This window comes from Sardina pilchardus, chromosome 23, assembly GCF_963854185.1.
Source record: "Sardina pilchardus chromosome 23, fSarPil1.1, whole genome shotgun sequence".
NCBI lineage: Eukaryota > Metazoa > Chordata > Actinopteri > Clupeiformes > Clupeidae > Sardina > Sardina pilchardus.
In genome coordinates, this window is record NC_085016.1 from 22145330 (window position 1) to 22172774 (window position 27445).

General features: G+C 41.1%; 2 protein-coding genes and 2 long non-coding RNA genes across 5 annotated transcripts in view; 3 read left to right on the top strand and 1 right to left on the bottom strand.

The window, feature by feature from the left end:
* Positions 1-5468, bottom strand: part of abcb11b (ATP-binding cassette, sub-family B (MDR/TAP), member 11b) — a 21631-nt gene extending 16163 nt beyond the window's left edge. Inside the window, exons 1-13 of one of the 2 annotated variants that reach the window (XM_062528450.1) lie at positions 4994-5468; positions 4675-4693; positions 4554-4580; positions 4405-4456; positions 4065-4309; positions 3794-3881; positions 3313-3446; positions 2859-3030; positions 2399-2523; positions 1775-1949; positions 1481-1594; positions 1115-1225; positions 504-629 (exon numbers count right to left, since the gene is read on the bottom strand). In XM_062528450.1, coding sequence (XP_062384434.1) covers positions 504-629; positions 1115-1225; positions 1481-1594; positions 1775-1949; positions 2399-2523; positions 2859-3030; positions 3313-3446; positions 3794-3881; positions 4065-4309; positions 4405-4456; positions 4554-4580; positions 4675-4693; positions 4994-5069 — 1464 coding nt within the window. In that variant the 5' untranslated portion in view covers positions 5070-5468. Of the gene's footprint in view, positions 1-503; positions 630-1114; positions 1226-1480; positions 1595-1774; positions 1950-2398; positions 2524-2858; positions 3031-3312; positions 3447-3793; positions 3882-4064; positions 4310-4404; positions 4485-4553; positions 4581-4674; positions 4694-4993 lie in introns of both variants that reach the window. The other variant, XM_062528451.1, reaches the window with a different exon arrangement.
* Positions 5469-8513: 3045 nt separating this feature from the next.
* LOC134071322 (uncharacterized) lies at positions 8514-11309 on the top strand. Its single transcript, XR_009937049.1, has 3 exons — positions 8514-8629; positions 9929-10121; positions 10900-11309. It is a non-coding gene; the product is annotated as an uncharacterized LOC134071322 (long non-coding RNA).
* Positions 11310-12385: 1076 nt separating this feature from the next.
* LOC134071406 (uncharacterized) lies at positions 12386-14119 on the top strand. Its single transcript, XR_009937066.1, has 3 exons — positions 12386-12519; positions 13099-13288; positions 13469-14119. It is a non-coding gene; the product is annotated as an uncharacterized LOC134071406 (long non-coding RNA).
* Positions 14120-19382: 5263 nt separating this feature from the next.
* Positions 19383-26657, top strand: LOC134071249 (retinol dehydrogenase 7-like). The gene is made up of 5 exons (XM_062527893.1): positions 19383-19521; positions 20573-20887; positions 24557-24815; positions 25553-25716; positions 26093-26657. The coding sequence occupies exons 2-5, from the start codon at positions 20575-20577 to the stop codon at positions 26314-26316; spliced, it is 960 nt and encodes a 319-aa protein (XP_062383877.1). The 5' UTR covers positions 19383-19521; positions 20573-20574; the 3' UTR covers positions 26317-26657.
* Positions 26658-27445: the final 788 nt, after the last annotated feature.

Sequence of the window (27445 nt, forward strand, 5' to 3'; positions counted from 1 at the left end):
ATTTTTGTTGACTAATTTATTTATTTTTAAAGTCACATTTTATTTGCCTAGCTGGTGGCTTAAAAGAGTACTTAAACACCACATGCTATTTAGTTGTAATTCCGGTCTTACTACTGCGAAATTCCGGCAAAACTACTACGATTAACGTAACTTTGGTCCCCAACGAAAGGTTCCACTTGTCATCCAAAAAGGGGTGTTGACTATAGATGTCCTTAAGACCCTCTCTAAACTCACACTGCATGAGTCAGTTTATATCAGCTCAGTTTTGTTAAGTGCATTAAGTGCACTATACAGCAGTCTCAGACTCAAAGGATTAAAAACACTTTAATATTAATTCATGTGTTAAGACATCACCAAATCTGCGAAATGACTAATATGTTGTAAGTCTGTCTTAACTTGTGGGGTAAGAAATAAAGACTAAATAAAGTATCAGGCACGTCACTTTGACTGACTGGACGGAGAGCTGAATGTGAGAGCGGTGGAATGGTAGGCTGTGATGTTACCATGCCCTCTTTAGGGTCGTAGAAGCGCTGGATGAGCTGCACCGCCGTGCTCTTCCCGGCTCCACTCGGCCCCACGAACGCAGTGGTCTCACCGGACTTCACCGGCAGGCTCAGCTTGTCCAGGATCTGAGAGCACAGCCAGTTACATTAAACTAGAGCACTACCGTGTGTGTGTGTGTCTGTCTGTCTGTCTGTCTGTCTGTCTGTCTGTGCATGTGTGTGTGTGTGTGTGTGTGTGTGTGTGTTTGTGTGTGTTAGTGCTTTAATTTAATGCATACAGTTACCATTTCTCTGACACTTTTAAACAAAACAACGTACACATTTGTTCATACTATTGCAATTGCCCTAATTACTACTCACATTCAGCAATTCTTGTATATTTACTCATGGCATATGCTGTGTAAATCACAATAAAGTATAAGTATACATTTCATCAGGTTTCCTGGTGCTAAAACCCAGTTATGTGCTGTTAGCAGCTTGCTAAAGGAATTGAGCAACAGGAAGTAATCTGGAGAGACCAGATTAGGCAAGTGTCACACTTCTGTATTCCAATCATACCCTAACCCTTTACTGTAAACACTTGAAAGTGTGGTTTTAAAACTAGGGCGTACCTTGACTTCTGGTCTGGAAGGATAGTGAAAGGTCACGTTGTGGAACTCAATGTCTCCTTTCACCTTGTCCAATTTGTAGCCCCCCTCTGACAGGCAGTCAATCTCTGGCTCCTGCAGGTATTTAAGAAGCTCTTAAAGTATATACTGTATATATATATATATATATATATATATATATATATATATATATAGTTTATTTGTTAGCAGTTATTGTAAGTGAATTATCTGTGAAGTTCATGTAATTACTTTACTTATTTCCACACATGCACTCATTAACTCACTCACACATTCCATTCACTCAAATCATCCATTTATGGACTGGGCAATCTAGAGTGCATCAGGCAGTTGATTGAGATCTCCTCTCACCCGTTCAATGGTCTCAAAGATGATTGTCGCTGCCCCTCTGCCGGAGGCAAAGGCCTCTAGGCATGGAGACGCCTGGCCAAGATTCAGTGCGGCAATCAAAACACCAAAAAATACCTGCAAATACACCACCACAAATCATTCAATAACAACCATTATGAAAATACAGATGGTCAGCTGTGGTACTCTAGGTATGGCGAGCTTGCGGTTGAAATGGTGAGATTGCGGTAACCATGGTGAGCTTTTGGTAACCATGGTGAGCTTGTGGTAACCATGGTGAGCTTGTGGCAGCCTGACCTGCAGCAGAGTTCCAGGGCTGTACTCCTCAGCGTCCACCACCAGACTGGATCCGTACCAGAAGGCCAGAGCGTAACAGAGGAAGATGATGAACCACATGTAGCCGGTGAAGAAGCCCATGATCAGGCCCTTCCTGATGCCCCAACGCTGTGCCGAGATCAGGTTCTTGTCATACCTGTACAGAGAAAGAGAGAGAGAGAGAGAGAGAGAGAGAGAGAGAGGAAGAGAGAGGGGGAGAAGGATTGCAGAGGGAAATGCATAGTAATGAATAGAATAACAGAAATGTCATCAAATACAGAACAAAACGGACAAAAAGTAAAAAAAACAGATGCTACTGAAGCCTTGTATGTATTGTAAAATCTAAATCTTGGAAATCTACTGTCTCTGAATGTGTGCCTTCAATGTGCAAAGTGTGTTGCCTTTCTTTGCTTTCCACTAGTGTTACAAGCAAAATGACCCAAAATCTCTACATGGTCATTTTCGGCTGTGGGATCTCCTTTGGACACTCTCTCTCTTACTTGAGAGTACCCCTGTCCCTGAGCCAACCGTGAGAGAGCAGGGAACAGGCAGACAGACAGGGTAACCAGAGCTCCACCAGGCCAACAGCACCATCTCTCCACCTACCTCTCAACCTCCTTCAGCTCCCCACCGAAGGCGGACACGGTGCGGATGGCAGACAGGACCTCGTCGGCCACCGCTCCAGCCTTGGCGTAGGCCTGCAGCTCCTGACCGGTCAGCTTGGCTACAAACTGAACCAATGTGGAGCGGGCTCGTATCAATGCAATGTGGCAATGCATCGTCATGCATAATACATACTTTTCATTCAACAATTCATAATGATTGATATACTACATTTAATTACTCATGCACACACACATATACACATATACACGTATGACACGTACACTACACACACACACACACACACACACACACACACACACACACACACACACACACACACACACACACACACACACACACACACAGACACACACTCACACACACTCACTCACTCACACACACTCAGGCACACACACAAACACACACTGACAGACACAACCACACACTTCCTCTGTCTTACCAGAGCCATGAGGGCAGCTCCCACGCCAATGAGTGGCGAGACTGCGATGATGACGAGGGTGAGTTTCCAGCCCTTGACGAAGCCCATGAGGAAGCCGCACACAAAGGTGGTGAAGCGCTGGATGAAGATGCTCACCTGGTCCGCTATGGCGTCATTGATCTTGTTGATGTCACTAGTGGAGAGGAGGGTAGTGCCCATAAGGAAGCAATGTTATTTGCGGTGTCATTGTGTGTGTGTGTGTGTGTGTGTGTGTGTGAGAGAGAGAGTCAATATGCATGTGCCTGAGGCTGTGTGTGTGTGTGTGTGTGTGTGTGTGTGAGAGAGAGAGAGAGACCCCGTATTCATGTGCCTGTGCCTGCTGTGTGTGTGTGTGTGTGTGTGTGTGGCTGTGTGTGTGTGTGTGTGTATGTGTGTGTGTGTGTGTGTGTGTGTGTGTGTACGTTCTTTTCCTCACTCAGACATGCGTGTGTTAAGTTCCCCAACAGAAGTGCAGTCGAACCAGCCGATCTCCATCCTCATCACCTTCCTGAAGTACATCATGCGGATGATCTGGATCTGACGGGCTGCAGCATTCACCCACAGGGAGATCTGAGGAAGGACAACACGGAGCTAAATTAATCTCATTAAGTCATAAAGTCCAACTGTCACCTGTCACCAGTCATTTGCTTTGAGATTAACCATGATTTGTTCCCACCATGAATGCAGTATACGGAAAAATCAAATCAAATCAAGCAAATAAACCCCAAGAAAAAATGATCTCATATTATATTAAATATTATTTAAAAACAATATAACATTATCTTGCACAGAATAATATTTGACATTCACAATTGAGTCTAAACTCTGCAATTATGGTGAATCTGTAGATTACAATCATCAACAAAGTCTATTTACAGAGGTTTCCCTGTGGAAGTGACGTAAGATCCTTCACTTACTTGAAAATATCCCAGAATGAATACAGCGACCCCGATGCCAACATAGTAATATGCAAAGATTGTCATCTCATATTCGATGTCCAAAATACTGAGGATACATAGGTTTGTGTCATTAGCATCCATTTCATGAAATAGAACATGTTACTCATAGCCTAGCCTACTCAGGACACCATTGTTCACAGGAAGTGAACAAAGGTGAGCATACAGATCAGAAAGATGGTCTCACACTTCACACAACTTGCACGCACGCACGCACACTGATTAGACATACCCGCAAGATGTTGTCATATTCAGCTCCAAGTTCTCCTCATGGGTGAGATTACGATACTGAATAGTATTGTTCACACAGTCCTTAGCCGGGTCCGTTAATATTTGTAGCTCCATATCATACTCAATAAACGTGTCTGTTAGCATCCCAAACACCAGCAACATCAGAGGTTGTGCTGAACCATGCAGAATCGCGCAAAAACTGCCCCCTATCATCATCATAATCTCGCGGCAGCTGGCAAAGCGAAACTGTGGATGAAAAAGTTGCACATTGAAAATGGTTATATTTTATGAACTGAGTACATTTGACTGAAAATCTATGTTTAAAACTGCTGGGCAATTACCAATTGAAAGAATCCGACTCGGATGGCTGGTTGGTCTTTCGTCTGTTTAGAGCTGAAAAAGATTAATAAATAGGATCAGCCTTCTCTATTAATTAATTAATTAATCAGTCAATATACATTTATAAATAGCCTACATCTGGCGAACTTACTCTTTGTCTTTTGATGATCCCATTGTCCTGGAAATATATCACATGCTCAATATCACACTTCATAACATAATAGGACATTAATAACATTTCAGTAATATAGCGAATTTAGCATGTTACTCACATGTAATCTCCATTTTTGCCTAAAAAGAGAAAGAGATGAATAGGCTACTGTTATTCAATTGACAACTGCTGATTCAACAGGATGTATTATAAAAGTACCCTATCAGATCAAATGGATTACTCTACATAGCGTTGCTCTAACAGAAGATTAAATTAACTTCTACCTGCCAGTGACAGATAAAAGGTCAATTTCACCTGTTACTCATGTCACCGTGTCTAAACTCTCTATCAGCCAGTTTCATATAAGTATCTGATTCCTACTATAAAAGAGCTGTTAACCTCAAACAGAAAAACATGTTTGACAATGTGATCCCACTCACCGTCATCTGTGAAATCATAGCCGTTGTTTTCCTGCCCAAACTTCTTGATGCTTTGTAACCTTACAGACCCCGGCATTGTGTCGATGTATCTGTCAAGCTTTCAGGAAAGTTCTGCAGTATCCTTGCAAGGCCTTTGCCTGCTCTGTCCCAGGGTCAGTTATTCCAGGGGACAAGCAAAAGAAAACTCCTCCACACAACCACCCTGAGTTGAGGTGCCCTGTCTTGGACCTGTCTGTCCACAGAGTCTAGATCCAACACACTATGGCAGTTTTTGCCATAAAAAAAGGTTGGCATTCGTCTTGTGAAAAATCAGAAGCAGATTCACTGGTGTTGCTGCCAGCCACACTACGCATCCACCCGACTGACTGTATAGGCAATACCCAAGACCCTCACATGGAGAGAGACAGAGTTAGAGTAAGAGAGAGAGAGAGATGCATCCACATCCACAGAGAGCTGAGCTTGAACTTCTGCTGTGGGTATATGCTTTAGGTCCACTCTCTCTCTCTGGACTCTCCCTCACTCTCTCTCTCTCTCTCACTCTCTCCTCCACGTGCTGTTATTGGAGGACCGAAGGGTCAGCCTGTCGCATGCTGCAGGGGTAAGTGTCCGGTCGGCCGGTGCTGTCAACGAGGGGTCAGTGACCCAGCAATGCAAAGACAACACGCTGACAACCATAGCAAAATCCATCAAACCTGCACGCGTATGTGTGTGTGTGTGTGTGTGTGTGTGTGTGTGTGTGTGTGTGTGTGTGTGTGTGTGTGTGTGTGTGTGTGTGTGTGTGTGTGTGTGAGAAAGTGTGTGTGTGTGTGTGTGTGTGTGTGTGTGTGTGTGTGTGTGTGTGTGTGTGTGTGTGTGTGTGTGGGATGAGGGGGAGGCATTCAAGTGTGTGTGACTATGAATGTTAAGAGTGAGTAAACCACACATTGGCCAATGAGAGTTATATTGATAAGTAGTTGATATCCTGATGTTTCTGCTATGTGTTCATCCACGTATGAGAAGACTGTTATTTCATTCTGTTCCCGTGCTGTCCCTGTGTATAACTGTATGTGTCTAGAGATAAGTGGGAATGTTATGACTTTGCAGTGTTTCGCTGTTGTGCATGGCTGCGTCAGTGGCTATCTGCTCTGCATTGCCAGGTTGGCACTAATCAGTAAACGAGTCTGATTCAGTGTAGTCCACATGAGATGGGATGAACACCATCTCCCGTCAGCCTGAAGGACACTTAAACTCTGACTATTTCATTGTCTATTTAGAGCAGCTGGTGGATCTTTAGGTGAATTGAAGAATATTGTTGATTTAATCCGTTTACTCATATCAGTCATACTACAGGGCAAAAGAACCTCAAAGGACAACATTTCCTTAGAAATGTATCAGCATTTGGCCCCAGCTGTGGCGCAACTGGCTGGGGCACCTGCACCGTACGCCGGCGACCTGGGTTCGATTCCCGCCCCGTGGTCCTTTCCGGATCCCACCCCTGCTCTCTCTCCCATTCACTTCCTGTCGATTCTCTACTGTCTCTATCATTAAAGGCATAAAAAAAAAGCCCAAAAAATATACTTTAAAAAAAAAGAAATGTATCAGCATTTAGTGGTATTTCAATGGAAATAGTGGAAGGCAGATTATGTATTAAAGTCCTCCTCCAAAATGTAGCCCACATAAAAGTGCACATACAGATAAGAAGAGCAAATAAGACGTGCTATTTCAGTCCTTTCAGTAAGGTAACATTCTTGATATTGGAGTGATATAAATGGAAGGTAGTTCACTGGGGTCAACAGGTGGGCTCCTTCCTTCTTTGATGTTCTGTTGATGTGGTCAAGACATCTCCAGAGGGCTCAGCAGTGATCAAACAGAGTCTGGAATGTCAATATTAACTCTGCAGAAAGACTGGCTTTACCTGAGCAGTTTGTCAGAAAAAGGTCATTGCCCTCGGTATCTCTCAGCCTTCTCAAAGCCTACATAACAATGGTCAGATTTAAAACGTTTTTTTACGCATAGGCACACTGTATAAAAAGGAAAGGTGTTTGTCCAACTTATCAAACCATAATGCATTACACTTACATAATGAAACACAATGTGTTCAAATACACCTTCCAATTGAGTTATCCATTTTCCAAATCTAAGAGGGTTTGTTTCAGTTGCTAAACCACAAAACATCAAAATTGAGCAAGCTCTTGTTTTCTTTTAAACATAAAGTTATTATATTGAACTGGCCTGTTTCGCCACAGCAAGAAATTCTTCCAGCAGAATCATGTCAGATCAATGTGAACAACCACTGAATCAGTAAGGTAGATATACAGGTGCTGGTCATGTAATTAGAATATCATCAAAAAGTTGATTTATGTCAGTAATCCCATTCAAAAAGTGAAACGTGTGTATTATTATTCATTATACACAGACTGATATATTTCAAATGTTTTTTTCTTTCAATTTTGATGATTATTACCGACAACTAATGAAAATCCCAAATTCAGTATCTCAGAAAATTAGTCGGGGCTCCTTTTACCTGAATTACTGCAGCAATGCAGCGTGGCATGGACTCGAACAGTCTGTGGCACTGCTCAGGTGTTATGAGAACCCAGGTTGCTCTGATAGGGGCCTTCAGCTCTTCTGCATTGTAGAAGTACGCTCACAATACGCTTACCTTATTGATTCAATTAGAAAAAGTGCATTACTCAATCGGAATGACTGTTTGAACATAATGAAGTGTTTCATTCAAAACTAGACTGTTGCATGTAATTGTAATATGGTTTGATAAATTGGACAGCTAACTTTTTTACAGTGCAACAATATCAAGTCATTCATGAATCCCTTTGTTACAGTTTTTAGAATTATCCTAGCAGTTGTGATATCATGTCCACTTTCCTAAAAATCTTCACACATTAGTGATTTAAACATGCATAGTACTCATAATTGAGCTACCCTGCCCTGTAATCAGCTATGACAATATAAATAGATTTGTGGATATAATTAACTAAAGGTCAGGTAAAGTCAGTAAACAACCAAAGTGGATGTAAATCTCATTTTAGTGTATCGGTGACACCCTTTTTATTGACAAACATGGTGATAAAATAGACCTCTGAAGTTCGTCTACAAAAAGGCTACCATCTTTGCCCAAATAAGGAGATATCTTGTATGGATTTTTTGTATGGGAAAATAACATGGGGATTTTGAATTATTGCACCTGTTAAACCCTTGCAGGGACGAAGAAATTGGAAATGCAGACGTATTGTGCTACACCGTTTTGTTCTCTGCCTTCGAGTGTTTACTGTGATCTTCATTTGGTGAAGACGGCACACTTTGATCTTTGCTACTCCAGAGCTAACTTACAATGCAACTTTCCATAGGTAGTTATCTTCAATTAACTCCTTATATGGGCAAAGATGACAGCTTTGGTTCCTCCTTATAGGCAAAGCAGCTTTGGTTCCTTTTTGTAGGCCAACTTCAGAGGTCTACGGGTTAATGATTGCAACCTGAAATAGGTCTTCAGCATACTTTCGGTTTCCTTCAAAGATAAGCAGCGGTAAAAGCAAAACTGAAAGCAGAATTAGTCTGTTGTCTGTAGCACACCCCGTCGGACCAAAAGAAGTAAACGTTATTATTTTGCTATATATCTGAAGCCGTATGAAGCTGTAGAAGGTAAGGGTGTGTCAGTGTTTTGAGTTTTCCAAGGTGATATACAGTAGGTAAGGTTTACCTGAGTGACATGACCAGTTGATTGGATCTGTGCTCTTTTGCTCAATGTATGTAACCCTGGCTTATAGGCTACACAGACAGATCAACTTTCAGGTTGATCTTTATGTTGGAGGGTTACACGATTTCAGTGATTTCAACGATTTCAATATGTTTTCATTGTCATATTTTAAGCTTGAATTAGCCGTGTATGTTATGCCCATGTCTGCTTGAATGACACAGGGCAGGTCCCTTGCGTGCACTGAAAACAGTTGCTGGAATTACTTGATTTTATCATGTATACGCTGATCTGCCGGTGATTTGGATTTCACCCTGCAGCTCAGGCTGGAACCTGCACACCTCTCTCTCTTGCTTCCTCAATCACAAACTGGCTTATCCACCAGGGGCACCCGGATTATTGGTCTGATTGATTGAAGGACTATCCAAGTGTACGGAGTCATTTGACCTATGCCTATTGATCACACCTCTTGTGCAGTAGAAATAAAGCGCAGACTCCCCAGACTAATGATCGATCTTAAAAGATTGAGCTTAGTATGGTGATAGCCTATGGCTATGCACAAAAAGCTGTAGGCCTTCTCTCATATACCCTCTTTTTTCCACTTGAGATGTATTTTCAACTGTTTTACAAGTACTGTAAGTCTATAGGCTACAAATTCACCTCTAATCTAATAGAAAAGCCATATGGTCTGTCAGTTCAACATACTAATATTGTGTTTGAAAGAAAAACATCGCCAGTTTAGGAAAAGGATGTCAAAGAATCACAAACGCCAGGGATTTAGTTAACGTGCTGGTTTACTGCACAGGGAGGCAGAGATACAGAACACCCGAAACACATCCGGGGACAAAGGTTAATAATAAACCAATAACATTCCTGGCGCATTAGTTTGTTTAATTTCTTGTTTAATTTCAGTAGCTGTGTATGTGCTTACCTTACTTGATTCAATTAGATGAAGTGGATTACTCAATTGGAATGACTAGTGAACACAATAAGGATGTGTTTCATTCAAAACTACGGTTTCATGTAATTGTAACGCAATATGGTTTGATAAATTGGACAGCTCAGACTTCAAATTTTTTACAGTGTAGTTAATTGGTGTCGGTATCCTGCTGTTTTGAGAGGCTTTGATAGATGCATTGAGAGGAGGCAGGTTGAACAAGTGGTGGTCCTATCTGTATGAAGCCCTGGGCAAATGTTCACAGTGCAGACTTACGGTATGATTGTTCTGTGTTCTCCTGTCTGATAAGATGGTTCGGGTGTATTTCATTGGCAATGGATTTGCAAACAATTACCTCAATGAGATCAAGATCCTCCTCCAGAGTAAAGTGAAGGTGACTGAAGCCAGAGATCTATCAGGATGTGATGTCATGGTGGCCCTCTGTGTCATCGTTTCTCGAGTTGGAACTGATGTCGAGGCTGCACTTCGAGAGATTCCTCCAAGTAAGTTGATCATCCTGGCTATGTACAAAACATCTGGCCTCTCCCACATACCCTCTTTTTTCCACTTGATTTTCAACTGTTTTACAGTAAGTCTATAGGCTTCATTTGGGAGGTCACACACTGATGTTGGACGAGGAGACTGGCTCTCAGTCTCCGCTCTTGTTTTGTGCACTGGTGCACAGCCATGTTGGAAAAAGAAGGAGCCATCTTCGAGCTGGGCTTGTTCCCTTAGTTCCAGCGAAAGGAACTCTGAATGCTTCAGCGTTAACCAAGATATTTTGGACAATTCCATGCTACCAACTTTGTGGGAACAATTTGGGGATGGCCCCTTCCTGTTCCAACATGCTGTGCACCAGTGCACAAAGCAAGACCCATAAAGACATGGATGAAAGAGTTTGGTGTGGATGAATTTGACTGGCCTGCACAGGGTCCTGACCTTAACCCAATAGAACACCTTTAGAATGAATCAGAGCGGAGACTGAGAGCCAGTATCTTTGTCCAATATCAGTGTATGACCTGACAAATGCGCTTCTGAAAGAATGGTCAAAAATTCCCATAAACACACTCCTAAACCCTGTGGCAAACCTCCCCAGAAGAGTTGAAGCTTTTATAGCTGCAAAGGGTGGACTGACATCATATTAAATGCTATGGATTAAGAATGAGATGTGACTTAAGTTCATATGTGAGTCAAGGCAGGTGTAAAAATGCTTTTGGCAATATAGTGTAAGTGTATTTTGTTCTGTTTGAATTGTGATAGTAAATGTCTTTTATCCCTAAGCTGCAAAGCCTGGAGTTCTTGTGGTGCTTCATCACACTTTCGATTCAGACTACGTGGTACCAAACACCCAGAGGTTCGTGGAACACAGACAAATGATTACGGCAGACCTGCTGTTCAACGAAGGTGATGGAATACTCATTTGCTCAAGGAATGAACAGTCCATCAAAAAGGCTGCAGATGTCCTGCGTCAAAATGAAACACACACGCCTAGGCCTATGCTGATCCACCGTGCTGATGTCACTAAACAGGCCTCAAAATGTTCACCAAAAAAATGGTTATGTTTTTTGTTCTTTTTGTTTTTCATTGCAATTTGTGTTTTGCTCGGCATTGCTTGTCACTGTTCTAAACCGATAACTCTACCTATTCCCAAAGAGGCCAAGACCAATGTCTCTTTGGGACAATAAAGTATATATCATCATCAATCATCAACTGAAGTTACGTGTGATTCATTCTATGGGATTGAACTCCCATTTGCTATTTATGGCTTGCAGGCCTCATAGAGTTCATACAAGTCAGAAAGGGGAAGATACTGTCAAGGAAAGGTTCAAGTGGGGCTGGGATTGAAGAGGGATGTGTGTGTGTGTGTGTGTGTGTGTGTGTGTGTGTGTGTGTTGTGCAGCCTACATGTACTGTACAGAGACACACACATAGTCCATCTGATCAATATTTGCCTGGACTGACCATTTTCTCACCCATTCATCTCTAATGGCTTTAAAAGTTACTGTAAATAAAAAACCCAAAAAGAAAATGATCAAGATTTGTTTTGCATGTTCAGGTGCCCTGTGTTAACAAAGTCTTGGAGCCTTATATGACAGAATAAATGACCAATATTTCGGAGATTAAAACAACAACAACAAAAACATTATAAATTGCTCATTTGATAAAATAGTAGCCTAATAAAAGTAATAAAATACTCACCATTGAGCTATCCTGTTTTGTAATCTGCTGTGAAAATATAAATAGCCTATAGGCTATTTGAAATGGGGACGTCTGTTCAATTTCAGTAGGCTATGTAGGGCCGTTCACTTGACTGGGTAAACTACCTAATCTGCCGACAATTTTGGATTTCTTAAAAGATTGAGCTTGTGACTGACGACGTTAAGAGCGGTGTTCAACTAGGCCTAAATATCGCTCACATTCATATGAAATATGAAATGACGACATCCACACAAACTGTAACAACAGCATGAATATTGGGGATCACTTTCAGCCCGATTTTGAGAACGAAAAAAAAAAAAAAAAACTAACACCCCCATCACATCAGAACCCAACACATTTCAGCCATCATAACTCGAGGAGAGACTTTTGTTGGACAGTGTGGACGCTTTTATCGTTACCCTTAGTTACCCTAATTATCGTTCTTGGTGTGAATGCCCCTCATGTCAGTGACACCCTTTTATTGAGAACGTGTGGTGAATGGGTTAATTTGTTTACAATCTGGAATAGCCTAGATTTTCAGCATACTTTCAGTTTCCTTGAAAGATCAGCGGAGATCATATCAACGTGAAACTGAAAGCAGAATTAACTCTGTTTTCTGAGACACTCCGTCTGAGCAAAAGGACTTGTTAGGCTATTCTTTTTCGATAGACCTATATCTGAAGCCGTATAAAGCTGTAGAAGGTAAGGGTGTGTCAGTATTTTGAATTTTGGTGAACTAGGCAAGGTATAACTGAGTGTCATCATGAGCAGTTGCATGGATCTGTTTGTGTGATTTTGCTCAGTGTAATGGCTTAGCTCCGTTATAAAAAAAAACCCCTAGCCTATAGGAAATTCCAATAGCAACAATCAGGAGTGTCCAAATTTTCAAAATATGATTGGAATCCTATAGGATTGTCAATCCTATAGGATCCTATTTATTTCCCAAATTTGATTGAAATCATATGGGATTTTATGGGATTTTTGTATAAGGGCTATAAGACAGACGGACGGACGGATAGCCTCATAATACTTTCAGGTTGTCACATGATTACAGTGATTGCAATGTTTTCACTGTCATTTAAGGTTGAATTAGCCGTGTAGGTTATGCCCAAGTCTACTTGAATGACAGGGAAGGTCCCTTGCATTGTTAATCAGTGTCTGTATCCTGTTATTTTGGGAGGCTTTTCTGGCCAGTTGCAGTAGTATGAAGCCCTGGGCAAATGCCCACAATGCAGACTTACAGCATTGTTGTAATTCTGTGTTCTCCTCCTGTCTGATAAGATGGTTCGGGTGTATTTCATCAGCAACGGATTTGCAAACAATTACCTCAATGAGATCAAGATCCTCCTCCAGAGTAAAGTGAAGGTGACTGAAGCCAGAGATCTATCAGGATGTGATGTCATGGTGGCCCTCTGTACCATTGTTTCTCGAGTTGGAACAGATGTCGAGGCTGCACTTCGAGAGATTCCTAGTAAGTTGATCATCCTGGCTATGCACCCTCTTTTTTCCACTTGAGATGTATTTTCAACTGTTTTACAGTAGGTCTGTAGGTAGGCTTTTCTAATCTAATAGAAAAGCCTATAGGCCCATTCACAAATAAGTATCTTTTCTTCTGTTTGAATTGTGATAGTAAATGTCTTTTATCCTTAAGCTGCAAAGCCTGGAGTTCTTGTGGTGCTTCATCACACATTTGATAAAGACTACGTGGTACCAAACACCCAGAGGTTCATGGAACACAGACACATGATTACAGCAGACCTGCTGGTCAACGAAGGTGATGGAATACTCATTTGCCTAAGTAATGAACAGTCCATCAGAAATGCTGCAGATTTCCTACGCCAAAATGAAACACACACACCTACACATGCACACACTGGTATGCTGATCAACTGTGTTGATGTCCCAAAATGTTCACAAAGCAGATTGATATCTTTGCTGTTTGCTTTGTTTTTCATTGTAATGGTTGTTTTGCTCATCATTGTAATCTGGGTTCTAATCTGATGCGACTCCATAATTCCCAATTGAAGATCCATGCAATTCATGGCCAAGCCCTACGGGCACCAAAAATATACCTGTGGGCATCAACAGTGATATGACTAACCAGTGTCTTTTGCCTTTTGACTTCAAAGTATTGTAGTTTAGAAGCTGTGATAAACCTCAACTTCAAGCTGTCCACTGTCTCTTTAACCATCATTCTGTTACCTTTCTCGTTACTGTTGGGGAATCATGAGAATGTACCATAATAAAAAAGCGATCAGTTACGAAGAGCTCTTTTTTTTGCCAAAAATAATCACTGCATTATAACTTGTTATAGTTACACATATATTATCATTTAATGTTAGACCTTTAATGTTAGAAGTTCTACCAGTTTTGAACTTTGTCATATGGCTTGCAGGCCTCATTGACCTGAGAGTTCATGCTAGTCAGAAAGGGGAAGATACCATTGGGGAAAGGTTCAAGTTGGGTATTTGTGTGTGTGTGTGTGTGTGTGTGTGTGTGTGTGTGTGTGTGTGTGTGAATGTACAGACGCACACACAGTCCATCTGATCAAATAATCCTATCAAAGTATGTGCATGGACTCAATTTTATGACCATTTTCTCAAAAATCAATTTCTTATTCTTTTCACTTTTAAAAAATGACACACGTTTATTTTGTGTGTTCAGATGCCCTGTGTTAACATTCTTCTTGGAGCCTTATGATAGTCAGTAAATTGGTCAAATTTGACCGTAACACAGAAGGGTTCAATAAAATACTCAGAATTGAGCTATCGTGTTTTGTACTGTAATTGGCGGTGAAAATATAAATAGATTTGTGAATGCATGTGCATTATTGTATCTGAGGTGTTTTAACAGTAGTAAAATTGTGATATCAGTTCAAATGTAAGAACAGTCTTTTTGATGTTGGGAGTAATGAACTGAAGGTCCATGACCCAGTCCCACTGACCAACCAAAGGGGATGTCAATTTCATCTCACCGTATATCAGTGACACCCTATTATTGACATTACATATATAAACATTACATTACAACACATAAAAAATACTTGTACTTTTGAATACAGTAGTATTTTTCAAAAGCAAGTACTCTTTTAGTTACTTGTAGCAAATTTCGCATATTGGAGTAACATTCGATCAGGAGTATGTAAAGTATACTCAGGTAAAAGGAATTGTGTACTTTGCCCACCTCTGGTCATAGCTGAGCACATGTAGTCTACAATTAACCAACTTTGTCAATCAGTGTAAGATGAAATAAACACATGCAGTACATAAAAAAACTTGATGCACTGCACATAATGCACATATTATGCAATATTCTTTTTTTTTTGCACTGCAAAAGAAAGTACATTATTCACATACGTATTTGCATTCACTTAGTGAGCAGATTCTTAATGCTGATCCATAAAGCCTTCTGAATTTTTGTCAGTTTGTAGGCTATATTACGTTCAGATGCTTTGCCACAACATTTTCACCTTATCTTAAAAATTTTTTTTAAAAAATTGCATATTTAATCCCCAAGTATTTCAAGGCAAGCAGCTGTTTTGATACCATGGCAAGTGTCATTCTTTTGTAAGTGCCTGCTTGACTCTTTATTGCCATCTAGTGTTTGTAAATAGCCACAAGCACATTTCACCACGAGTGTTTTTTCATTCTCAAATTCAGAATTCTCTGAACCTTGATATCCAGTGAGCCGGCCCACATCTCCACAAGTTCTGACCAGAACAGGTTAACAGATGTGTCTTCAACAGAGGGTGTTGCAAGTATAAATGTAGTATGGAACACCCACTCAAAAAAGATTCCAGAAGGATTTATTTTTGGCCAAAATGCTCCAAATGGTTCAACTGGTGCGCTGACAAGTTTCCTTTCTCATATGTTTCATATTCTGTGCTAGGGAAAATGTACAATGTTCACCAACAAATGTAAATGTTAGACATTCAAAATACATGCAGCTGTTATGTTTTTTTTTTTTTGTAAACAGAAGCTAGATGTCATTAATTTACTTTATTACGTTTAAATAGTGTAAAGACGATTATTGGAAAATAGGCTAACCAAAAAAGGCCATAAAATAGCCTGTCAGATATTGTCAAAATTAAGGTGCAATGTGGCACCACCGCTAGATCATTATCAATCTTCACCAAACTTCATATTTAGTTTTTATTCATCAAATGGCATAGCCTAATATTATCCACAGAAGAGTTTTTGAGAGATGCACTTGATGCACCCTAGCGCGCGCGCACACACACACACACACACACACACACACACACACACACACACACACACACACACACAGAGGGATGGGCACAAATACATCAAAATGTATTTCCAAATAAAATAACAAATACCCACCTAAAAAATATATCAAAATAAGCTACACAATACAGCAGCCAAAACATTTATCAAAATAAAATACTGTATTTTAGTATTTTCAAAATACTACAAAATACCTCTTTCTAAAGGCCTTTTTCGTCTTTCCCTTCACTTGTACACTCTCTGGAAAAACAGCTGAAAGCAAGAGACTCCTTCCATAATCAGTCAACAGATTAGATATGGTGAGTTTCATCACAGTGTACAACCTCTCTATCAATGTAAAAAAAGTAAGTTGTCACATTAATACTGTAAAACAGAAAAAAGAAAGGAAAATTGCAAACCTAAGTGTTGCGATATAAGCTTGTGAACTCAAGTCTTTGTGCTGTCCTTGTGTAAGCTAGTGGTGTCTCCTCAGTTGATGCCTTTAAGCACAACTAACTTCTCAAACAGTGTTGCATTTAGACGACACATGGGGCCTGATAATGGTATTGAACCTTACACAAAATGTTGGCCAAGGATGGCAAGTCCTTTCTTTGGTCCTCTAAAAAATACACTGCATGTTTTGTGTTGTGAGTGCAATATGCCGAGAGTGGCATCACAGGGGCTTGACTATGCGAAGGTGCCACAGACAGAGAAAGAGATCTCGTGCTACTGTAACCTGCGTTGTGTTGAACCACTGCGGTTCAGCCCTGCACGCCCAGACACGAACCCGCGAAACAGCAGCACCACGGATCGGGAGTCGAGCGTACTAACAATCCAGCTTAAAGCCCAGGCTACTAGCTTTCATGCCAGCAGCGCTCTTGAGGCATCGGGGAGTGAGGTTTACCAACGTTCCACACGTACAGCTAATCAAACTGGCATCTGTTATACCACACTTGCTGCACAGTCATGTTAGAATAGCTTGGCTTGGCCCCTTAGTTCCAGTGAAAGGAACTCTGAATGCTTCAGCATCAACCAAGAGTCCAACGTGACTGTGCACCAGTGCACAACACAAGGTCCGTAAGAGAGAGTTTGGTGTGGATGAATTTGACTGGCCTCCACAGACCTTAACCCAATAGAACACCTTTGGGCAGAGATTAGAGCAGAGAGTGAGAGCCAGTCCAACATCAGTGTGTGACCTCACAAATGCTGTTGTTGAAGAATGGTCAAAAAATCCCATAAACTCTCCTAAACCTTACCAGATGAGTTGAAGCTGTTATAGCTGCAAAGAGTGGACCAACATCATATTAAACCAAATGGATTAAGAATGAGAGGTCACCTAAGTTCATATGTGAGTCAAGGCAAGTGACCCAATATAGTGTAGGCTAGTGTAGATAGTTAGATGTCATCACAGCGTCTCACATTGAAAATACAAAAATACACAACGCTGAAGTGTTTTGATACAATTAAGGCATTTTCATCATCTCAATAAGATACAAATTACGAAATAGTATTTTGTATTTGAAATACGTATTTCAAATACATGTATTAGAAATACTGCCCATCCCTGCACACACACACACACACACACACACACACACACACACACACACACACACACACACACACACACACACCGCCCCCATTGCCGCCACCATACACAATCACAAGCGAAAAATCACACACAGAGAAGCACACATACACAAAAGCAAGCGCTCACATGCACACACTCATTTACATACATAAAAGTTGCAGCAGGGGATGGAGTAGGAGATGGAAACAAATTGACCAGCGTGATTTTTTCCCCTGAGAGAACGCAGGACTGCGGCGGTCATATTTTGTACCGCGTCGTGGTACATCTAGTAGGCTACTAATGTGTGGATTCCGCAGTTTTCAAGGAATTCTACATTTTTTCAGACCATTTCCATTTCAAGGCTATTGTTCCAGAATGATTAAGCCAATACATTACTGTTCTCTGAAGCTGGCAACCTAATCAGAGTTTGTGATGAAGAAAACGTCTGTCTGTGTCTGTCTGTTGCACACAACTTTCTGCAACATAAGTGAAAGGGAATTGCCCGGAAGGTTTTGATCACCTCTATGATCACCAGCAATCAATGGTCGTATCTTGAAAGCAGAGGTGGAAAGTAACTAAATACATTTACTCAAAATAGTGTATTGAGTAGCTTTTTTGTGTATTTTGGATTTTTTGAGTAGTTTTAAAAATCAGTATTTAAAATTTTACTTGATTACATTTTGAGTGAAGTATTGTACTTTGATACATCACAAATCCAATCAGTTACTTGAGTAAAAAAAAAAGAGGAAAAAAGTGAATCGTCGGAACTACTAAGGTGACAATGGTCATGGTCAGCCAATAAGGCGTGAAGCTGTCCACTAGGGATGTTCAACTAAATTCAACAAAAGATAGCCTACTTTATCAATTGTTGTGCAGGTGGACTATAGGCCTACCATTTTGCTTTATATACCACTTTTTATATACAAAAAGGCAAACTTTACATTTTGTCTGACATTCATTTTGACATTTACTGTAATTTGGACATTGAAATATTCAGGTAAAATATACAGTTGAAAGTATAAACGCAGAAATAGCACCTACTTTCTCACAACAAATTAGTATTAACCCTCATGTGCGTGACCGTTCTAGTTTTTTAAAAAAAATATTTGTTTGGCTTGTTTGCCTTTATTTGTATAGGACAGCGAAGGGTGAGACAGGAAGCAAGTGGGAGAGAGAGATGGGGTGGGATGGGGAAATGACCGCAGGCCGGACTCGAATCTGGGTCCCTGTGGGCACTCGGACCCGCATGTGGTATGAGCGTTGTAGCCTGTTGCGCCATAAAGATCTCCATTACTCAAGGTCATGGAGTAGCCTACTGTCAGTATGAAAAAGAAAATAAGATAATCGGTATTACCTGGCAATGTAGCTGCCTTACTGTAGCTGCCTCCCTAAACAAAAAAAAGTAACTAAGTAACTTTTACTTAAAGTACATTTTTAGTTAACTACTTTTTACTTTTACTTGAGTATATTTTCAGATGGGTATTGTAACTTGTACTTGAGTAATATTTCAGCAAAGTATTGGTACTTTTACTTGAGTACAATATTTTAGTACTTTTTCCACCTCTGCTTGAAAGTGATGTGAGCATCTCATTTCTCACCTGTCTCTCCTTCATTCCTGCATCCTCCCGTCGTTCTTTTCTCGTTTCCTTCACGAAAATAGAAGGAGGGATTTGGACAGAAGGAACGACGGGAGGGAGGATGGATGGACAAAAAGATGAACAAACTATCCGTACCCCTGACCTCTGTGTTAAGTAGGCTAACAAAAATGCCTCGGTGAAGTAGTGCAGACTTCATTGTGTATTATCAGCTCTCCTTTTGATTGGTTAGCCCCGCAGCCTTGTTTATGTAACGCCCCCACCAAGTCTAATCGAAGTCCAAACAGGCAGAAGTCGAACCGAAGGGCAGGTAGGCAACGTTTTCTATTTAAGCTTTCACCGCATTTCATTTAAAAAATGTATAAACTTTTTAGCAATTTATAATGTAAATGCACTGCTTTTATCTTCCCGACAAAAGTGTAATGTGATACTGAATTGGCCAGTCGCCCTTGCGCATGCTACAAGCAGAGGAAATGTGGTCATGTTAATATCATCTTAAACTCTAAAGGCAACTCTTACACTATGTTGTAAAGTAACTGCAACTACCGAAATAGTGAGATTCGATTATTATAGCATACGGCGCGTTTTAGGATTCATCCAACAGAATCAACTGTGCACTTTGAAATCTGTGGTAGGCTACTGTTTCGCACCGCAAGAGGTGTTGCCCCCAGGCCAACTTCTTAAACTGATATAATTTCAAACACGAGTTTTCGCTTTGATGGAATGCGAAACTACCGTTTTTCAGCGTCATTGGGGTTTGGAAGCCAATTTGCTGACAATATTTGAAATGACAAGCTGCATACCTTTGTAGTCTAAAAAATCCCTAAAATGTAACAATATGTGGGTTGAAAGAAAAGCATAGGCTACTATATATTTTATACAAGCACATTAAACTAGCTACAGTATGTAAACTGGATATCAGTAGCCTATGACAAAAAGGGATTAACTCTAAAAGGCCTGACCATGTCACTAATGCTTGCAGTGCTCAAAGTTGACTGGTTGAAGCTTTAAACTTTAGTAACATTAGAATTACTGTCAGGAACTGCAGGTCACATGCATCTCTCTCTCTCTCTCTCTCTCTCTCTCTCTCATTCACTCTCACTCTCACTCTCACTCATTTTCTCAGTCACTCACAAGCTAATACACACACACACACACACACACACACACACACACACACACACACACACACACACACACACACACACACACACACACAAACACTCACACTCACACTCACACTCACACTCACACTCTTTCTCTCTCTGTTTCATACACAAACCTACACACCCTTGACGCACAACCCCAAATCTCCTCCCTCATCTCATGGCAGTGACCCCCTGTGCTGTTCTTCTCCTCAGCCATGTTCCTGTACCTCTGTGGCCTGTTGGTACTCTACTATGTCTACCGCTGGTTCAAAGAGCTCAGCACCGTCCCAGATAAGGGCAACAAGTACGTGTACGTGACCGGCTGCGACTCGGGCTTCGGCAACCTGCTGGCAAAGACGCTTGACTCGAAGGGCTTCCGGGTCATTGCATCCTGCTACACGGAGAAGGGCGAAGAGGAGCTGAGGAAGAGCTGCTCTGACCGGCTGACCACCCTCCACCTGGACGTGCGCAATAACGACAGCATCAATAAGGCTGCCGCCCTCATCAAGGCCAAAGTTGGAGATAAAGGTGAGAGGGAGAGACATAGATAGATAGATAGATAGATAGATAGATAGATAGATAGATAAATTGATAGATAGATCGATAAATTGATAGATAGATAGACATGTGACTATGACATTCATCTCAGTTAAGTATGCATGACTGAGGAGATTGACAGAAGATCCTCTGGGCAGGAGGGGCTTCAGGAGGATTGAGAACCTGGCGTAATCAGTAGCAGGCAGCTCACAGTTTGCAAGTTGCAGATAATTGTGCAACACGTTGCAGAAATAACTGAGAGACCCCACCCATCTTTTCTTAGCTTCCTCAGCTTCCTCAGCTGCCAAGCATTCACAAAATGTTCTGTCTCTGTGCTTATCTAATAACTGGTCAATATTTCATCACACATTACGACACGAGTTTGTAGGAGGTTAATTTTACTTACTGCTCAGAGAGAGTAGCCAATAGGGCTTTACCTTATTTTCAATTTTGTATCATTTTAACAGACACACCAAAAACTTATATTGCAGTTTACTTTCTCACACAGTTCCATAAATATTAGGCCACTGGTTACAACCCCTGGCCATTTGTATTCACAAAGAAAGTTTTCTTATAGTGATCTGCTCATAACGTCAGGATTTTCAGTACCCCACTCATCCAGCGTGCCTCACACTGATAGTACACATACTGTATGACCTGAAGTGACATCCTATTCTTAATCCATAGGGTTTAATATTTGGGCCACCCTTTGCAGCTATAACAGATTCAACTCTTCTAGGAAGGCTTTCCACAAGGTTTAGGAGTGTGTTTATGGGATTTTTTTTACCATTCTTCCAGAACTGCATTTGTCAGGTCACACACTGATGTTGGATAAGGAGACTGTCTCTCAGTTGTCATTCTCAGTCTCTGTTCTCCCCAAATCTGTTGGGTTGTGGTCAGGACTGTATAGGCCAGTCAAGTTCATCCACACCAAACTCTGTCATCTGTCATCTGTCATGGTGCACAGTCATGTTGGAACAAGAAGTGGCCATCCCCAAACTGTTCCCGCAAAGTTGGGAGCATGAAATTGTCCAAAATCTCTTTGAATTCAGAGTTCCTTTCACTGGAACTAAGGGGCCAAGCCCAGTTCTTACTCCAACATGACTGTGCATCAGTGCACAAGAACCAGTAAACATAGATACACAGTTGTATAGACAAAAAAAAAAGCAATTGTGATCTCTTTTAAAGTAGCGCTCAACGATCAAACAATTTCAGACGGGTAACATTTTGTTGTTACATTCAGCAATCACCTCCTCATGACTGCTAGCTGCCCATTCTGTGCCACACTGTGAAAAAAAAGTCTTTGTAGGCAGCCCAAGCTCCGGAAACTGGAAACAAACAAAGTGGAGGCGTCTTTTTCCCCAAACTTAAATTAAACCGTGTGTGGATTCTCTCAGAGAATACTGAAGGAAGAGGTGAACTACTAGCCTAGAAATCTAGACGCCCCTAGCGGCATTGCCCTCTGTTGACTTGAGAGCCGGGCAAACTGGGCAAAGCAACCACCGAACCAATCACATAGAGTCGGTGGGCGGGCTTAACATAATGATGACTGACATGCGACCAGAAGTTGGAACTGTTACGCATCCTGCTACTTGAAAACAAGAAGATGATTTGTCTTCACTATCCTATAGAGGATTTGAAAAACAGCTGTTTATCCCACCCCTTTGAATGAGCCCTGCTATAGTGAGTTTCTAGACCCTACATCTTGATATGGGTCTAGCTCTTTAGGCTAGTGAACTACCTCTCTGGTGTGTTTCATTTGGTCCTTGATTAAAATATAATGTAATGTTTTGGACTGAAGCTTCTGCTTGTACATTTAAACATAAATATAAACGTAAACAAACACGGCTTCCTGCACAATTGCTGCCCTCACCTTTAACAAAGGCATAGGGAACTGTGGGAATATAAAGTCAGTTGATTTACGACCAGCTGCTCAAGTCAGGTCATGAGGTTAATTCATAATAAAACTGGAGGTCTCTCTGTCTAGGGGGAGAGGGAAATTAGGGTGCAAAATACATTTACTGTTTTGTGAATGCAAATTTGATCCAAAATGTTTTACAAAATGTTTCTGAATGAGTAAAACAAGTCTTGCCAAGAGCACAAGACACACAATCAGAAGGCCTTTAATGGAATAGATATGCCCTTGAACTCAAAGAGCGCCTTACTTGACCTGATGTAGATAATAGTGAAATAGCACTCCTGTAAGCAAATTTCTTGGCTCTTCTGCTTATCCAAAATGTACCCTTCAGACATCTTGTTTTTGACCTCCTTTCTGTCTCTTGAACATGTGAATGTATGTGTCACATGTAGGCCCCTTCTCAACCTCTCTCCTCGATGCCTAGTCCTCCAGGCTCGTTCCCACTGATCTATAACTAACACTGGATAGACTATCCCATTGTTGCCGCCCCATCATTCTTTTATCTTGATCAGTGGGAACGAGGAGCGAGGAAGGAAGGGAGGATATATAGGCCAGATATAGAGTTTGGGCGTGGTGCCCGAATTCAGGCTTGAGCTTGGCCATGTACGATGTCAAGAAAGGCTATTCTCCATGTTGTCTTTGAATGTATTTGATCATTTTAGGCACAAATAATTTCCTGTCTATCAGCCCTGTGTATAAAAAGACGAATGAGAGGCGCCCGTATGTAGTGTAGTGTGACTTTACAGAAATGCATGCTGGTCTACTCAGCCCCTATACTTAAATCAAAGGTTTAAGGGTCTGTTCTTATCTGATGGCCCGATAATATTGCCGCAGGGATTGCCTCAAGGACAAGCGTAGAAGTGATTATCCACTGGTTTTTGTGTGAAGCCCCGTTAACATTGCCATTGCTTACTGTATGATAATTATGACCACAATAGACTAGGTGCACAAAAGGCTCTTCCTGTACACTCATTTATTTCCGGTGGAAATTAAACTGTTGTATCGGCATATTCTGTTATATTATGCTCGTTAAATCTTCCACTCTGACACTGAATATCTTGTTCAACTAATAATAACAATTTCAACACATATAAATCTTTCTTTGTCGTAACGTGCTGATTCCCAGGTGCAGCATCCAACCGGGTCCATGTAGACACTAATTGCATTACCAATAGCGGCAGGCTCAAACACACCTGGCTCCATCGGAAACAAACGAGCGTACGGAGAGCCTTTCCTGATTGTAGCCTACAGTATATGAGCATGTATGCTGACCAATGATGAAGAAAGCCTCCCAGAAATATAATGTTTGACTGTGATGCCTTGATGTATGCCCTGAGGATGGCTGTCTGACCGAATTGAAAGCTTGTATTTGCAAATAAACTTGCAAAGGATTTAAGTGTGCAGACAGTTTATTTTGAGATTGAAGTGTGACGCCTTTACAATATAATGTAGGCAATTTGACTGTCAGTGTTTGCATCATTCACACAATCAGTCCAAAAGTGATAGTCAACAATATTATTCTTTTTTTTTTGCCATTGTCTACCAAGTGTATGTTGCCATTCTTAAAGGAATACCATTTGAATAATTTATGTATGTTTGTATGTATATGTTGGATGTTGTGTTTGTATAGCTGCTGAAACACTGTAATTCCCCTTGGGGATTAATAAAGTATATCTACTGTATCTACCTATCTATCTATGAAGCATAAGGGCAGTAATTAAATGTTTCTTACGCTCTTGCAGGTCTGTGGGCAGTGGTCAATAATGCTGGTGTGTCTGTTCCGTCGGGCCAGTGTGATTGGTTGACCATCGATGACTACAAGTCCATGTTGGATGTCAACCTGACAGGGGTCATCGCCGTGACGCTGAGTGTGTTGCCCCTCATTAAGAAGGCCCAGGGGCGGGTGGTGAATATGTCCAGTATCTTTGGACGGATCGCACCCACTGGGGGTCCATACTGTGTCTCCAAATATGCAGTGGAGGGCTTCACCGACAGCCTCAGGTGACACACATGCATGCGTCCCTACACACACACACACACACAAACACATTTGATATATAGAAATAAATAGCAATTTCATGCAAATATGGTATTTATTATAAATATATACTCCATAGAAGTCCTTAACTTACTTCTCGTGAAGGAGCATACGGTCATATAGTGACTAACACTCTCGATCAAGAGGCAAAATAAGTCTTAGTTGAAATTCATTAAATACATTAATTATGAATCTATTACTAATTAATAAGCATTTTGCTTGATATTTGAATGAATCCAAATGGAAAAATCAACCCATTGGTCCAATTAGCTTTCCAGCTTTCATTCAGCTTACTGTGAATTTATCCTATTTGTAACTAGGGGTGGGAATCCCAGAGCCTAATCCCAGTGAATGGTTACTATCACAGTCCTTTGGTCACAATAACGATAGCATTGCATGATACAGCGAATCAGTTGACTGAAAATCATGATTCATTACACAGACAACATGGTGCATTTGGTTATTTGATACTTACCAACATGAGAAGTCATGGAGTAGTGACTAGCCTGCATGTCAAATGGGTTTGGTTAAATTGGCTATATTTAGCAGCAGTAAAAATATTGATATTTGGTGCTAGTCTAGTGTATTGATAATGTTCACTGTTGATACAGTATAGTATTCAATATTTTGTCCTACTCCTATCATCCCAGTTTCAAACTACAGCAACCACCCTATTGACAAACCTGGTCTTTCTTTAAAGGTTGAACATGGATGCCTTCGGCGTAAAAGTCATCTGCATCGAGCCAGGCTTCTTCAAGACTAATGTGACTGACACAGAGATCTTGATGCGTAACGTTCAAAATCTGTGGGACAAGCTACCCCAGGAGTTGAAGGAGGAGTATGGCGATGACTATGTTTCCAAAGGTAAACATTTTGTGGATGCTTCCTGTTTATTTCAAGGCCATAGGGCTAAAATGTAGGCCTCCTTTGTAACTTATTTTCTTTTGGGTAAGTGGCTAAATGTGGCTGTAAACTTCAGCAGAGGATTCCACAGAACAGTACTGCCAACGCTGCTGCCAAAATCAATATGCAATTTCAACTCTGAACAGTGTTTGTCCATCCAGAAATAAGTAGTCTTTTAAACTTGAGTGGCTCTTCATCTGCTGTGTGTGCGTGTGTGTGTGTGTGTGTGTGTGTGTGTGTGTGTGTGTGTGTGTGTGTGTGTGTGTGTGTGTGTGTGTGTGTGTGTGTGTGTGTGTGTGTGTGTGTGTGTGTGTGTGTGGTTTTTCTTCCTCTGTAGTGAACAAAGTTATGGACGAGAAATTCGGCAAGCTGCCCGATGCGGACCTGATGAAGGTGGTCAGCTGCCAGGAGCACAGTGTCTCGGCAGTGCACCCTCGCAAGCGATACTCTCCTGGCTGGGACGCCAAGCTCTTCTGGCTACCGCTGTCCTACATGCCCTCCTGCGTGTCCGACTACCTGCTGCTAAAGGACGCCGTCAAACCAGCCAAAGCTGTCAATTAGGCCTTCCGACTGGGCCTTGTCTGGGATCAGGCAGTTTTGTACTCTGTCCACTATTACACATTTTAATGATGTCCTTTTCTAATGTGCCTATTTCACAAACATCGTATATTCTTACCATGTGATATTTTTGACATAAATACAGGCTCTGAATGTGTATCTGGCACTAATGCAACTAAATGCAATTACAGCCTCAAATATATTGTAACTAAGGATATACTGTACAACACACTGTATGCGAACATTTGTGTAGAGATGTTACATGACATGATAAAATAAATTGGTCTGGCTCATAGGATTCCTACTCCTAAAGCTTAAAATCTTAAGCCAAGATGAAAGGGAAATACTGATTCTGACTGTTTTTCGAATACAAACTAGGTTCCTAAAAAAACTGTCTGACTGTCCTTCAGATGCAATTGAAGTGTAATATTTAACTGGTGTGGGGGGAGGGGGATCCTGAACACTTATGCATAACCAGCAGGGTTTTGCAGACATTTACTTTGTCCAAATACTCTCCTTGCTTTGTGTTTTTTTCCCCCACTCAAAGTTGAGTTTTGTACTTTGCTATAGCTTCCTGACACACCTTTCCTTGGCACACAGACAGCTAGTCACAGCTAAATTGGTCAAGGTTCAACAAGAGTTCAAAGGTCAAGGAGAGACTGCCTGCATGTCTCCAATAATGAACCAATCTCAGACCTTTGGCGTGCTGATAGGTTTGTGGGCTGAAGGTGAAAAAAAAGAAGACGTTTCAATTTGCCATTAAGCAGAAAGTTAAAGCTGCTCTGCAAATGAGGCCACTCTTTTTGAAATCTCCAATGAAATTGTATGCAGTTTTAAGAAATGTCAGTATAGCTTCCCAACTATTGCCATGTTAAGAGCACAGGGAGCTTGCTGACACATTTTAGGACATCCCCCAGATGTTTACCTTGCTCTAAATGCACTTCCTGTCCTCGGCGTAAAATATTGAGCAAGGAAGGGAAAGGGTTATCAGGGAGTCCCTCACAACACATACCAGTTTATATTTAACACATGACTACACACTATCTGAATTTAAGCCAGCTGTAAGAACTCACTATCTTACTATTTTACTTATCTTACCACTATCTTACTTTTCTTTCACCTTGAAGCCATG

Excerpts from the sequence above, each read along its gene's own strand:
- LOC134071249 (XM_062527893.1), top strand. The coding sequence starts at position 20,575 with ATGTTCCTGTACCTCTGTGGCCTGTTGGTACTCTACTATGTCTACCGC. Across the intron at positions 24,816-25,552 it reads GGCTTCACCGACAGCCTCAG|GTTGAACATGGATGCCTTCG; the intron begins GTGACACACATG and ends CTTTCTTTAAAG. Across the intron at positions 25,717-26,092 it reads CGATGACTATGTTTCCAAAG|TGAACAAAGTTATGGACGAG; the intron begins GTAAACATTTTG and ends CTTCCTCTGTAG.